This window comes from Pelmatolapia mariae, linkage group LG9, assembly GCF_036321145.2.
Source record: "Pelmatolapia mariae isolate MD_Pm_ZW linkage group LG9, Pm_UMD_F_2, whole genome shotgun sequence".
Classification (NCBI taxonomy): Eukaryota; Metazoa; Chordata; class Actinopteri; order Cichliformes; family Cichlidae; genus Pelmatolapia; species Pelmatolapia mariae.
The window spans coordinates 22,452,255-22,466,000 of NC_086235.1; the positions used below are offsets into that span (position 1 = coordinate 22,452,255).

The following is a 13,746-nucleotide window of genomic DNA, read 5'->3' on the forward strand; positions in this document are numbered from 1 at the left end:
AACCGAATCTCCATTGGCATTAACATCAGCACAAAAGCTGTGCACCCGGAGCTTTGTGGCATGGGTTTCAAGTCGATACTGTAGGTATAATGTGTATGTGGCTCTCTCTATGTAGTGTAGTTCATTCTGGAGCAAAGCAGTGGATCACTATCACCATCCACAGGTGAGGGAAGGTTAAGGGAACTCTGTATACATGTATGCATGCATTTATCTTGTGTGCGCTGTGTTGTGTTATCAGGGCACAGTATGGCAGAGACACTCACAGTCGCCCTGCGTGTTGCTGAGGAGGCTATAGAGGAGGCCATTGCTAAGGCAGAGGAGTTCAGTGACAGCTTGGTAAGACATCCCTCTCTTCCCCTTCTTCCTCTCACTCTCTTCTCCTCTGCCTCTTCTTTTCTTCCCCCCACTTTTCAGAGCTTTCGTATTGCCTTCCTGCTCTCCATCCCCATATTTTCAATCCCCTATATCACTGTCATGGCTTCTTACTTCTCCTCTCCTCTTGCCTCCCTCTTGGTCTCAGTATCAGCGGGATACAGTCATGGTTTTTGGCAAAGACCTTTGCACAGACTCTCTCCTGGTAATTCACATTCACTTTGAACTGAATATGGTGTGTGTGTGTGTGTGTGTGTGTGTGTGTGTGTGTGTGTGTGTGTGTGTGTGTGTGTGTCTAGGAGAAACAGAATGAGGCTCGGTATCTGCGGGACCACAAAGAGGAGCTCATAGAAGAACTCGCCACAACCATTGTACAAAAAGTAGGTATTACTTTACTGCAGGTTTATTCATCTCTTTTATGTGGAAGCATTAATTGCAGCTAAAATCTTTCAAAATAAAAAAAATGTAACACTTCAGGCTATGCCTTTCCTCTCCACCCTTTACAAATGGATTGATGAATAATTACGCTTTTACTCTATAATTTCAAACAGAAATCATTACACTTATATAACGTTTTAGTGAAATATGGCACAGGAAATAATTTTCAAGCAAGAAAAGAGCAGAAGGTCTTTGAAAATCATAATTTAGAGTGTCAAAATCTGCATAAATTACTTTAAAATTCAAGTGACAACTGCTTTAATTTTACACATGGCATCTAATTTGCATGCAGATAGTGAGTGGAGCCAGGATCTGCAGTTGTTTGATTGCCTTTGAGTTTAAAGTCAAACGTGTTGGAAATCAGTTCACTGGAAATGAAATACTTTCAGCACATAATGTTACAATAAAATTTAAATGAAAATTAAATCATCGCTTTAAAAATTATTAATGGCTAAATATAAAATTCTGTTGTACGAGCGCATTTCTGTTTTCCGTTGTGCATTTATTATTCTAGTTCATCCTTTTAAAAAGCTTGTTGTGTACGCCTTATAGCTTGTATGCACAGTCTCTGTCATGTTCTCTCTTCTCATCATCTTCTTCACTTCCTTTTTTTTCTTTTTCTTTTCCCTCAGATCATCCAGAGAAGGAAGCGTTCAGAGATGCAGACAGAGTATGACTTTGTCTGGCCTCAGTCTCAGTCTCTGATCCAGCCCAGTGAACTGCCCTCTCCTTCTCAGCCTCACACTTCATCACAAGGACCACAAGACCCGCTCAAAACCTCCTACTCTCTCTATGTGAGTCCGTGTGTCAGTCCAAACTATTGGGATACATGGAGCATGTCATGCTGCCGTATTCAGCCATCTCTATTTAAGTCAAAAACATACGTGGAGAATAAATACAGATAAAGCATGAGCTGTATATTAAAGAAGGACATAGCCAATGAGACACTTCTAAGAGGCACTACAGTGTGTGATTTCTTTTTTCCCAGCAAACATGCTGCACATTTTTATCATGTTTCATTTCACAGCACAAAGAGTACATTTTTTCTTTTGCTGTTTTTGTGGGTGTGTGTTTGTGCTGTGTCCGTAGTTTTGTTTGCTTTAAACACAGGAATGTTGTTTGCCAGCAAGTCTGCGACTTTTCAGTAGCATGGATCACATACTGCTCTGTACATGACCCACCGATGACAGGTTCTCTTTTTTTGACTACTTGTGAATGCAGTCACTTGAAATTAGGTAGTACGATTAGATTTCTTAATATAAGCTGTAGTTTCTTTTCCTCAGACTCTTTTTTTAATATTGATTTTTCTTAATGATGTGTTGGATAATTCTAGAAGAGTTTACTTACTGTTGTGGGTTTGAGGGAAAGGTCCTTTTTTTTGAAAAAAGATAATACAATATGCCAACTACAGCAAGTCCTCACACAGGAACACATAGGCAAATCAATAGTACACACACCTGGCACGGGTTCATACTACGAGTCAACAAGGACTCCTGGAGATTTGTCATCGTCCTGTGTGTGTGCAGAGCATCAAGGCTGCTCTCCCCGGGGCTCTGCCTTCAGTTTCCTGCTGTTTCACTCAGTGAAGATCAAAGTCTTGTGAAATACGCAGGGATCCTCCTCGACTGCTCTGCCTGCCATGGGATAAGCTGTGTTTATCAGCTCTCTACAAAACCACTCACTGACAGACAAAGCATGCAGATTTACACTCACATGCGTACTTACGTGGTGTAACACTAAACCTTAATGTTGTACCCCACCCTTTTTAAAGAGGAATGATTTTTTTGTGTTTAATTCTGCAATTAATTTCTCAAATTTGGGGAAGAATAAAGTATAGCTTAGCTTAGCTTATTTTTCGAATTGACGCCAGAGTACAGATCAGACACTATTCCTAAAAGCTGCCAAATGTAAAATGCACCACAAAGCTCTCATGAATTATGTTGTTCCACAGATACACAAATATTACACAAAAATACACAATACACAAAAATTAAGTAATAAAGGACTAGTGATTTAGTATATTAAAATCTTGGTCTAATGTAAATGTATAACTTTCATTTGTTTCACACAGAAACAATCACAGGAACTCCTTAGTAGATATTTGCTCAGTGTTATAGCTCCACCTGCTGGTTAGAATGGTAAATTACAGCCGGCATAGTAGCGACGTTTTAGGGGTTTTTTTTTTTTAATTGCTGGACAGGAAGTGAATTGTCCAGAACGACCAAATGCTCTCATGTGTATTAGTTAATTACTATATATGGATATTATATTTTCTGGCCAAGTGCCAGTTATCTTTGTAGATGTTTCTCAGCTAAAAATCTGTCTGAACTTCCTGTCAACAGAAAACAAACAAAAGAAAGAACTTGTCAACAGAGTTGTGTGCCATTCTTCGGATCTGTGTCATATTTCTGTGTATTTACCTGTGTGTGTGTGTGTGTCAATGTTTGTTCTTGCAGCGGTTGCGGTCAGCGTTCTCTCTCACCAGTGACGACTCCCCGGAGAAGGGTCCAGAGGAGGAGGTGGCTGAGGCCGGTGGCGGCAACGACGGCTTGCAGGAATACGCTTCTCTGAAAAGGGAGCCAAAGGCGGCCGCATCTTTACCCACCTGGAAGAGCATGGATCGTCTGGATAACTCGAGTAAAAGTCACACTCACAGACTGTTTTTGGTTGAGCAGCTTTCCATTTTGCTTTTATCAGTTTGAATATAACTTTGTGTAGATGCATAACTGAATAGATTTAAAGATTTTTAGACAAAGGCCATAGATTTACTTTTACATGTCATAAAGATGCACATACATACAAAGACATACAAATTATTTGTAGAAATTTACCCCATGCATTGCTCTATATTAGGCTCATATAATTTTATTGAGAGTATGGATATTGAATTTATTTAGTACTCTCTGAATCCCTGCAGTTGACTCCGTTCTTCTATACTTCCTGCTGCTGCTTATGATTTTCATCCAGGTGCATCTTCAGTGCTCCAGAGTCCAGACGGCAACTGGATTGCTCTGCACAGTTCCCAGCTGTCTCGGCCCAGCCTGCTCACCAAGAGGAAGAGCCTGTTGTTCAGCGTGCTGGAAAAGGAGTCCGGTGTTGTCTCCGCTTACGACGAGATGGGATCTGACTCAGAGGAGGACGATGAAGGTGGCTGGGGTGCAGCGCTGAGGCAGTTTCGCCGCAAACTGTCAGATGAGACTTACTACACGGACTCGCAGCACGACCCAGAGTGGATTTACACTCAGCATCTCCCCGTCACCTCACCATCCTCGGGGCAGTACACCAACACAGAGACTCTCAACTCGGACTCCGAGGCCTCGTCAGTGCTCTCTGCGTGTCCCCGTAAACCACCCCACAATCTGATGAGGAAGAAAGGACCACCGGATACGCACCTTCACCCTCATCACCAGCCGCTGCATCACCAACACCTTCAGCAGAACTTTTCTCCATACCCAGTCCAATCAGAGTCATTGGATGTGAACTTTAACCCTAAGGTGATGTCTTTGAATTATCCTGTTCTACAAAGTCAGATGTAAATATTGTCCTTTGTAATGAGAATTTTAGAGCCCTACCAAGGAGTTGGTGGGCTAATATCTGCAAATATTATAATTATAATATCTGCAAACACCTTTCAACCATATTATCAGTGTTGATGTTGTCCACCAGAGGGCACTCTGCAACTTCCCTGTTGGAAATGCGAGTATAGATCATCACAAGCACAACAACCCGCTGATCCCAGCAGAGCAGGAGAGAGCATAACTGAAGAAATAAAGAACCACACATGAGAAATGTTAGGGAGATTCTAAAAGGAAGAAAGAAAGTATATTGACTGATATATCAGAGTATTGGCTTCATCAAATATCGGTATTGCTATCAGTCTTAAAATCCTATATCAGTTAGGCTCTAGTGAACTTACACGTGAAGTGTATAGTGTGTCTACATAAAATCGACATAAAAATCAGAAGGGAGAATGTTACTTACCATCGAAAGGAGGAGTGATGAAGGGATAAGAATATTTATTCTTATACTTTCACCTATTTTTCCCCCTTTTCTCTTACTCTTTTTAATGTCAACTTATTGCATATTACGCATGCACTCTGAATAATAACAGACATGAACAAATAAAGAAAGAACAAAAAGAAAAATGCAAACGAGGAACCAATAGAGAGTCTATAGAGCTCCATCCATCCATTCATCCATCCATTCGCTTCCGCTTATCCTTTTTCAGGGTCACAGGGGGACTGGAGCCTATCCCAGCTGTCTTAGGGCGAGGGGCAGGTTACACCCTGGACAGGTCGCCAGTCTGTCGCAGGGCTAACACATAGACACAGACAATCATTGAGTGCACATGAATGTCCGAACCAAGGGTTTAGTTTAATTTTCACAAGACGATCATTGTTATTCTCTTCACCTAGTACTGGTTTTATTGTTATGGCTTACCGTTGCATGGTACCAAAGGAAAATGTACTAAGAACAAATAACCTTCAAATGCAACTACTGCATTCTAAACAATTAAAAGCTCTTTATCATTAAATATCATTACTTAACAGCTCTTTATTTGCTGATTAACCCTTGGATGCGCAACCTACCAATACCTACACTCTTCCACGAGTGGGGTCAAAAATGACCCCAAATAGAAACAGTGCATTTTGCTATAAACTCGGTTGTTATTCTTCAAAATCTTTAAAATGAAGAGTTGTAATATTTTCATATTTGAGGTATTCCTCATAAAACATGTTTGTGACATGAGGCCCTTTGCATTTTTATTTATTTTTTCATTAATTTTAAGAAATTGCAGTTTTTGTATCACTTGTATTACTTTTGTATGCTTGCTCTGCATATACTGCAGAAGCTGGGTCTTCCCTCTGAAAGGCACAAGTTGTTCATCCACTGTAACACAATCACTGAGGATGAATTTCTGCCTGCAGTTGACCAGGAACAGGCTCCATATGTAGTGGAAAGCTGCCATGTGGTTTGTTTTCAGTCGGTAGGCTCTGGTCCTCTTGTCATCGAAGTGCAAGAAACTGCGAATATCTTTAAATCTTTGAATTGACATAGTGGCCTTGTACAATGGGTTATGCAGAGGACTCCCAAAAAACACACCGACTGGTACATCCCAGTTCTTCTCACTTCCTGCAAGAATGGTCAATCAAATGAAGGCCAGGAGCTTATGTTTGATGGTCTATGGCTACTCTCCATGCCTCCATGTTTGTGCATGTCAGAACCTCTTCTATTATAATCTCAGACATGAACATCTTCCATGCATCTATTGGGGAGACAGTACTAAACCCAGGTGCAAGCCCTGGCTGACTAATTCAGTATATTGTGGCTAGAGCAGTAAGAGGGGCTCATTCTGTTAGACTCAATATCCATTTCCTCTTCAGAGGACTCATCAGAGGACTCCTCTGTATCTGACTGGCCTTGTTCAGTGTGGGGGACAATAGTCTGGGTCCTCTATATCTGAGATTTCAGATTCGGAGTCAGTGCCTCCGATGGGCTCTTCATCCCATTCGCCCTGGATCATTTGTAGGGCAAGGTCCACAGGGATCCTAGCTGGCCTCATAGCAGCCATGTTACTTTAGATATTAAAAAAAAACCCAGAAAGGACAATGTTTGAAATGCACAGGAAACTATAAACAAGGCTGCACATAAATGGTCCGCAGGTGCGCATTCGCTGTCAAAAAAAAGACACGCACCAGATAAGAAGTTGGAACGCTCGTTTACGTACATTAGATGTTCTGGAGGAGGACAGACATTTGTTCAGAACCCTTAAAGATGTCAAAGAAGCAAGCTCCGTAAGCAATTACTTTGGTGTTCCTCCACCACAAAAGAAGCGCGTATTCTCTGAATTTCCGGGAATACTTATTTTGACAGCGAATGCACACCTGCGGACCACTTATGTGCAGCCCTGACTGTAAATCATGTATGTTATTGTGTAAAAATTAATTCTTGATCCATCAGAAGTGTAATTGGGTCAGTCAGAGTAGCTAAGAATGAAAGTTTCATAGAAGATTCCATAGGAACTGCTTGGGGTCATTTTTGACCCCACTTATGGAAGAGTGGGGTAGTGATACAAAAACTGCATTTTTTTTTAAATTAATGAAAAAATGAATAAAAATGCAAATGGCCTCATGTTACAAACATGTTTTATGAGGAATACCTGGAATATGAATATATTACAACTTTGCATTTTAAAGATATTGAAGAAAAACAACACGTGGGGTCAAAAATGACCCCACGTGGTGCATCTAAGGGTTAAAAGGTCATGACTACTTTTGTAGAACTGGGGATGCTCACTGTTACACTTTTTTTGGACTCAATGTTCCTTAAGTGAAAAGTACCCACCCTCCAGTTAGCTCTTTTTTTTTAGTAGAGACAACAATAGAGAACAAAAGATACGTGAGTTTTAACTTGCAGTCCTTGGTGCAGAGGCCTCAAATGAGCCAACAAAAATACGGAAATAATAGTTGCGTTCAATTAAAACCTGATAACAAAAGACAGTCCTAGAAAGAAAAGCATGTTATCATGTGAAAGCTTTAATCTGATATGTAACGGTGGCACATGTACCTGTTTACTTCCTGTCACTGTTTCCAGGTGATGGGAGACAGCAGCGAGGCAGAGGAGAGGCAAAGTGATCCCGTCAGAAGATCACGGCGACGCAGGAAGAGTAAGAGGGAGTCATCATCAGAGCAAAACAGGATTGGAGGCCAGAGCCATCCACAGTCCGTCTACCCCTTAGTGCAGGTAAAATTTAGTGATTCCTTATTGGTTGTTAAAAGGAACTCACTTTAAAATCCATCTATGCATCTATTTATTGGGGCTGTTCGGCTTGGTTGTAAAGCATTGCTTCACCATTGGAAGGCAACAAATGAAGGTCTCTAGTTCAGGCTACTTTGCTCTTTAGCAGTGCTTTAGTCTTTAAAATCTGCAAATATAGGTTACCTGCTCGATTTTTACAATTATCTTTTGATTTTACATGTCGACATTTAAGGAAAACAGTGGTATTCTACTCCACGCCCTGCTGAAGAGGGGATTAAGTGAGGAACAGCCAAAATCTGACACTATACCAGTGGCCACAGCTGCATCAGACGCCTTCAAATTAGATGCTATGACAACCGAGCCAGAGGACCTGGACACAGTGGCGCCAAATTCACCGGTCCCCAGCCCTTCTCAGCCCCCCTCCTTGACCCTGGGGCGAGAGCTCTCATCCAGTAGCTCAGGGCCTGGATCCAAAACCAGAGATCCTCTAGAAGGGGAGCTGCAGTCTAGACTTGGTCAGCTGGTCATCAGTGCCAACAGCAAAGACGGCAGCTCATCTGAGGAGGAGTGCACAAACTGGCCTGCAGACAGGCAGACGGATAAAGAAAGTGACAGACAGAGAGAGAAATTGAAGCCAAAGGAAAGAGAGCGAGAGAGGCAGCGAGTGAGTGACAAATCAAGAGAGAGAGCAAGCGAAGCAGTAGAACAAGTGAACGGACAAGAGATTAAAAGAAGTGAGAAGCTAATAAAGAGTCCCTCAGTGAGAGAAGACGGCAGAAGTCGGGAGAGGAGGTTTGAGAAGGCATGCGAGAGTTTAGATATGAAAGTGGAAGACCAGGAACAAAAGAGAGGAGACAAAAGAGAGCCCAACAGGCAGAGTAAGAGACAGCATAAACGAGATGCGGAGAAGGAAGCGGGACAGAAAGGGGGAGCGAGGAGCGGATCCAGTGCAAGTTCGCCTGCTGTTACCCCTTCTTCCCACGAGGGGGCGCTGTCAAACAACCAGGTGAGGAGATGAACACAAGATTTGATTTTCATCCGCAGATCGTCTTCTGCATGTGCTTGCATTGCAGTCTGTTTGTTGCCTGTTTGTAAGCTTTTAAATTATTTTTTTGTGCCTTCAAAACCTATTTACTATCACAACCTCCTCTGTTATTTACCTGACAATCAGTGCTGTCATTATCTATCCCTCATCCCATGTTTTCTCTGTTTTGCTGTGTTTTTTTGAGTTTTTTGTCTGGTCTGTGTGTTCCTGGTAAACGTGTGTATGCTTTCTGTATGTGCGTATGTGTCAGGTGGGACAGAATGACTTGGAGCAACATCAGAGGCTTCAGTTGCTCTCCTCTGTCTTACAGCAGGTGAGATATAAGGGCTAGAAAGAGGATGTAGTTGGAAGTCATGCACAAGGATACAAATACCTGCAGCCATCCCATTTCACTTATGGCCTTAATATCTTATTTACATGCACTGTAGTAAATTGCATTATGATTGCATACACATGATTAAAATGCTCTATTTTTTGGACTCTTTATCAGTCCATACAGTGCTGTGCAAACCCCTCATATCCCTTCATTTTGCTTTCAAGGGGCCAGACTGTCTTGTAATTTTTTAAAAGTGTGTGTTGAGCAGTAGGTTTCCAGGCTTTCTGAAGGTTATTCGTTTCTTCACATTTCTGTATAAGACTGTAAATTACTTTGATTTCTTGTGCACTACAGAAGTATGCGTATTATCAGAAATCTTTATTGTTTAATGTATGAATTTTGACATTTATTGGGCAGGTAAAATAAACTTTAAATAACTAGATGTCAAAACCTACAATCCGTTATGTCAAAAGTAATGTTCCAGCTGATATTTAAAGTTGCATTTTTTTGCATTTATAATCAAGAAATCAATAACTACACAAAGTCAGATAGATGGGACACACGCACACACTTGGACAATACATCTGAGGCATGAGGGTCGATGCTGATCATTAAGCAGACTCATTTTAAGGGCTTCTATGAGTAATGCTTGCCTCTTACAGCTTGTATGACACATGTGCTGGTGTGATCTATTTCTGATGGCTTTCACAGCTCCCTTTACAAATCCGCCAGGACGCCTCAGTGCGATGTGAATAGAGGAAAACGTGCGACCATAGCCGTGATATTTGCGCCTTTTTGAAGCGATATCTAGTGTTTTGCCTTTATTAAATGAATCCGAATGAAAACTGACTAGCTCACTGCCGTCGTACTAATTCACAGCATTTTCGGCGTACGTGATCTTCAGCAGGTAAGGGTCTGGATGGTGTACAGAAATAGACATAAAGCAAAGAATATTGAATAAATAATCCCAGATTCACAAAATATCAACCACCTTCTGGTTCCGTCCATGTGTTCATTACGTTTCATGCCCTTATGAGCTCATCCCCACTAGAACCACTGCTGTGGACACAGGTGGCGTCATTTGAGGCTTTAGAGATTAGCCCTCAGGGTGGAGAAGGTAATTGGGCCCAGTGTATGCACAGAGGGAACGATACAGGAAAAAAAGTTGAGCACCAACTTTTTATTCCTGTACGCTAATCTGACCTCCTTATGTATTTATCTTCCCTGTGTGTGCCATATTCCTATATTTAAAAGGCATCAAACTAGTTTCTTTGTTTTTTATGTACTAGGATCAACTTTCCTCATTGATAGGAGTGAGATATCAGTGTCTGTGATGACTGTTTGATCAGACGGGTGATGGCCTACTTCTTTGAAGTGGATCAGCACATCTCCACTCCTCCTTTGACCAACCCAAATCGATACCTCACTGTGTCCATCTCTGCGTCTCATTCTTTTTAAGATCGATCAATAGTGATTTAAAAAGGAAAAAAAGGTAACCAGCATCTCGTCTCTTTTTCATCACTACCTGCTTCTACCTTCTCCGGCTAAAATCCGGCTTTTCGGACTGTCACACTGTGCCTGAGAGGGATCGATGGACTTTCGATCCCACTGATCAAAGCTTCAGCAAATGATTCATTCATTATGGAATAACATCCTTCTCTCTTTACTGCTATTTCTTATTCTTGGTCAGTGTTTACATGAGCTCAAGAGGATGAAACGGCAACTTTCTTCACTCACTGTCTTTATTTTTGAACGATTATTTGTCACAGATGGCATGAATTTGGAGGCAGGCTGCTTGGGTTTGGCTGAAATGAGAGATCTCCACAGCTGACTTAAGTCATTCCCATTTCCTGATTAGCCGAGGCATCAATCGACAATCTTATCTCCTCTACTGGCAGATGTTAGATTATTTTGAATAATGATCCAATCCTCAGCTTCACATCCAAATTGCAATTGCTTTCCTGAAGCTCAGTGACCAGAGATGATGTGTCCACAGTGCCATCATTTTCTAATTCAAAGCCGAAGAAAAAAAACACAAAAAACAACTGAAGATGACTCACTTCTCTGGCTTTGTCTTGAGACCTCATTAGCCCATTTCTCACATCCCTGTTCTGCACCCTCTGACTGCTTATCCAGGTCAAGCATGTGTAGATGTGGGTCCTCACAAACATTAATTAGGCGACCAGAGTGACAAATATATGTGCACTTGTCACCTGCAAAATGTTCTTTTTTATTCGTGTATTATTATTTTTAAGGCTTTACAGTGTGAAAACCAAAGGGGGCTAATGCAGCTGATTAAAACATGATGCCGCATTATGTTTATTGGCTCACATTCATTTTTGAAATGGGGATGTTTTTACAGCGCTAATGATTGCATAATGTTCCAAAATTGAATAGTTGCATAAATGCCTTTTGTCACATCCCCTTGCTCTCGAAATGAAATATATTTTTCATTATCATTTCATGTGTATTACACTACATTAAGCCCTTGCCCTTAAGGTGATGTTTACAGATTAGATGTACTTGCTTGACATCTTCTGCTTTTCTCACACATTAAGTCTCTTTAACAGTGTGAGTAATAAGGTTTTCCCAGTTTCTCTCTGACTCCAGTGTTTCTGGACATTTCACTTGAATTCATTTTAATCTCACTTTAATTCAAACGGTCTGTTAATTCTATTTGTTCTTTGACTGGAGCAGAAGTGCTCAGCGGCTTCGCTCTGCAGCATCACCACGGAGGTGCTAAAGGTTTTGAATGCTACTGAGGACCTGATTGGTGAGGCGGGAGGCGAGAGCTACACCCCTTCTGAGTCTATGAGTGCTTCTCCCATATCCAGCAGCTCTGAGACCCGCAGGTTGGACCAGAGACTTACCAAAATGGAGGAGAATGTAAGCTAGAGAGCACCTCCACCCGGTAGTTTTGCCTCCTGAACTTTTGGTGCTTATGGGAACTAAAGGTTTTGCTCTTTTCTGTGCAGGTTTATCTTGCTGCTGGTGCGGTGTATGGCCTTGAGGGAGCACTGGGAGACCTAGAACACTGCGCCCGCAGTATTAGCAGTGGGACGACAGACCAAGAGCTGGCCTTCCTGGAAGATCAAGTGGCTACCGCGGCTGCTCAAGTCCAGCAGTCTGAACTGCAGGTACTTCAGAGGATCGATGACTGTTTGCACACATCTTTATACTGCCAATCATATGTTATATTCTTACTAAAAACTGAACAAAGATAACAAGAACTGTTGCCTGAAACATCCTCCTTAAATTCTCTTGAAAAAAAAATCCTCTTTTTGCTTTAAGATATCAAACATTGAGGCAAGAATATCAGCTCTGAAAACGGCTGGGTTGAACGTGACTGTCTGCAATCGCTTCTCCAAGCTCAAGCCAAAGTCTAAGGTACTCACTGGCCTTCCTGCACGCTTAATCTTTTGTACTTTTTTTTGTACTTTCAGGCCATATGTATTGTCTTTAAAGAGTATTGGTGTAACTGATGAACTTGTCTGTGCTTATATAGTAATGAATGGTTATTGGAATAAAGAAATGGTCAGATATGGTTGGTTTGTTGATTTTAATGAACTATAATAGATGAGCGATGGTAATATTCTCATTACAGCCTCAAACCCTGGACTCATCACGCCATCAGAGGAGGAAGCTTCCAGCGCCTCCACTAAAAGGTACCAAACGTGCTAATTTTGCTCACTTTGGAGAAATCTATTATGTTGAGACAAAGAAAAATGTGTTTATGCATTTTTTTTTTTAAAACTGAACTAAACTGCTGACATATGCAGGGTACAGCCTTGTATATACAAAGTGTGAATGTGTATACTTACGTACGTGTGTGAAACCAAGACACGTAGAGATGGGAACTGAGACGGAGGGGAGGGACATTTTTATTCGGCCTTAGTTAACATCACACATTTTATGCTTTGTCCTAAAAGAAGAGAGAGGCCATTGAATGGATGTAAAAGTGAATACATTTGCTAAAAAGAGACTAAGTAACTGAAAAGCCCCATTAGATGTAAAGCAGCCAAATGGAAACACACACACAGTCCAGGGGGATAAGGCTGTTTTATCAACCAACTGTAAGTCGGTTCCTTTTCATATTCGTGAAAGGCCTCTTTCTGCTGCAGCTTTCTTTATTTTCTTTTTTTGTCTCTCTTTTTTTCTTCACCGTCATCTACACAATGACTTTGATTCAGGGTGGCTTTTTAGCAAAGCTCCAAAGAGAGACAGCAGAAAGGACAATGGGTCAAACTCAGTGACCAAGATATTGATTCAGTAATTCCACCTTAGTGTGTTCCTTCTATCAGTCCATACAACATGCTCCACATTTGTAGTGAAAATATACTGACATTTAGCTATACACTACCAAACCTTCTTGTTGCTTTGAAATGATCATGAGGAAAAGCACTTTTTGATCCAATACAACATTATGGAATAAACATAAATGACTTGTTTAAACCAAGGTTGTGAAGAAGCCTTTGCAACTGTGTGTACTACCCCCCATCACGAACTATCAAAATCTGTCTTTTACCACTACCATGTCATAAATCTGCCAGTTTGGGACACTGAAGTGTCTAATTACTCTAATGTGTACTGGAGACCCCACTCCTAATCAGGTTAGAGCCAGTTTGCAGAGCTCTGCGAAAGGAGTAATACACGTTGTTTTATGAAACCTTCATTTTATCTGGCAGTTTCCAGAAACATGATTTATTGCTTAAAACAACAGTAGTTGAGAGTTTCATGGGAATTCACTGTGACATTCCCATTTAGATGTAATTTCTCCAGCAAGTCCTGCCCAGGGCCTCCAAGACATGCCCAAAAT

General features: G+C 41.3%; 1 protein-coding gene across 2 annotated transcripts in view; it reads left to right on the forward strand.

Annotated features, from left to right (window-relative positions):
- The window catches only part of myripb (myosin VIIA and Rab interacting protein b), a 118,322-nt gene that overhangs the window by 101,459 nt on the left and 3,117 nt on the right, over positions 1-13,746 (forward strand). Inside the window, exons 6-17 of one of the 2 annotated variants that reach the window (XM_063483788.1) lie at positions 239-336; positions 672-752; positions 1,443-1,604; positions 3,267-3,447; positions 3,778-4,304; positions 7,405-7,554; positions 7,802-8,575; positions 8,865-8,927; positions 11,628-11,816; positions 11,906-12,067; positions 12,222-12,317; positions 12,535-12,595. In XM_063483788.1, coding sequence (XP_063339858.1) covers positions 239-336; positions 672-752; positions 1,443-1,604; positions 3,267-3,447; positions 3,778-4,304; positions 7,405-7,554; positions 7,802-8,575; positions 8,865-8,927; positions 11,628-11,816; positions 11,906-12,067; positions 12,222-12,317; positions 12,535-12,595 — 2,544 coding nt within the window. The remainder of the gene's footprint in view (positions 1-238; positions 337-671; positions 753-1,442; positions 1,605-3,266; positions 3,448-3,777; positions 4,305-7,404; positions 7,555-7,801; positions 8,576-8,864; positions 8,928-11,627; positions 11,817-11,905; positions 12,068-12,221; positions 12,318-12,534; positions 12,596-13,746) is intronic. The other variant, XM_063483789.1, reaches the window with a different exon arrangement.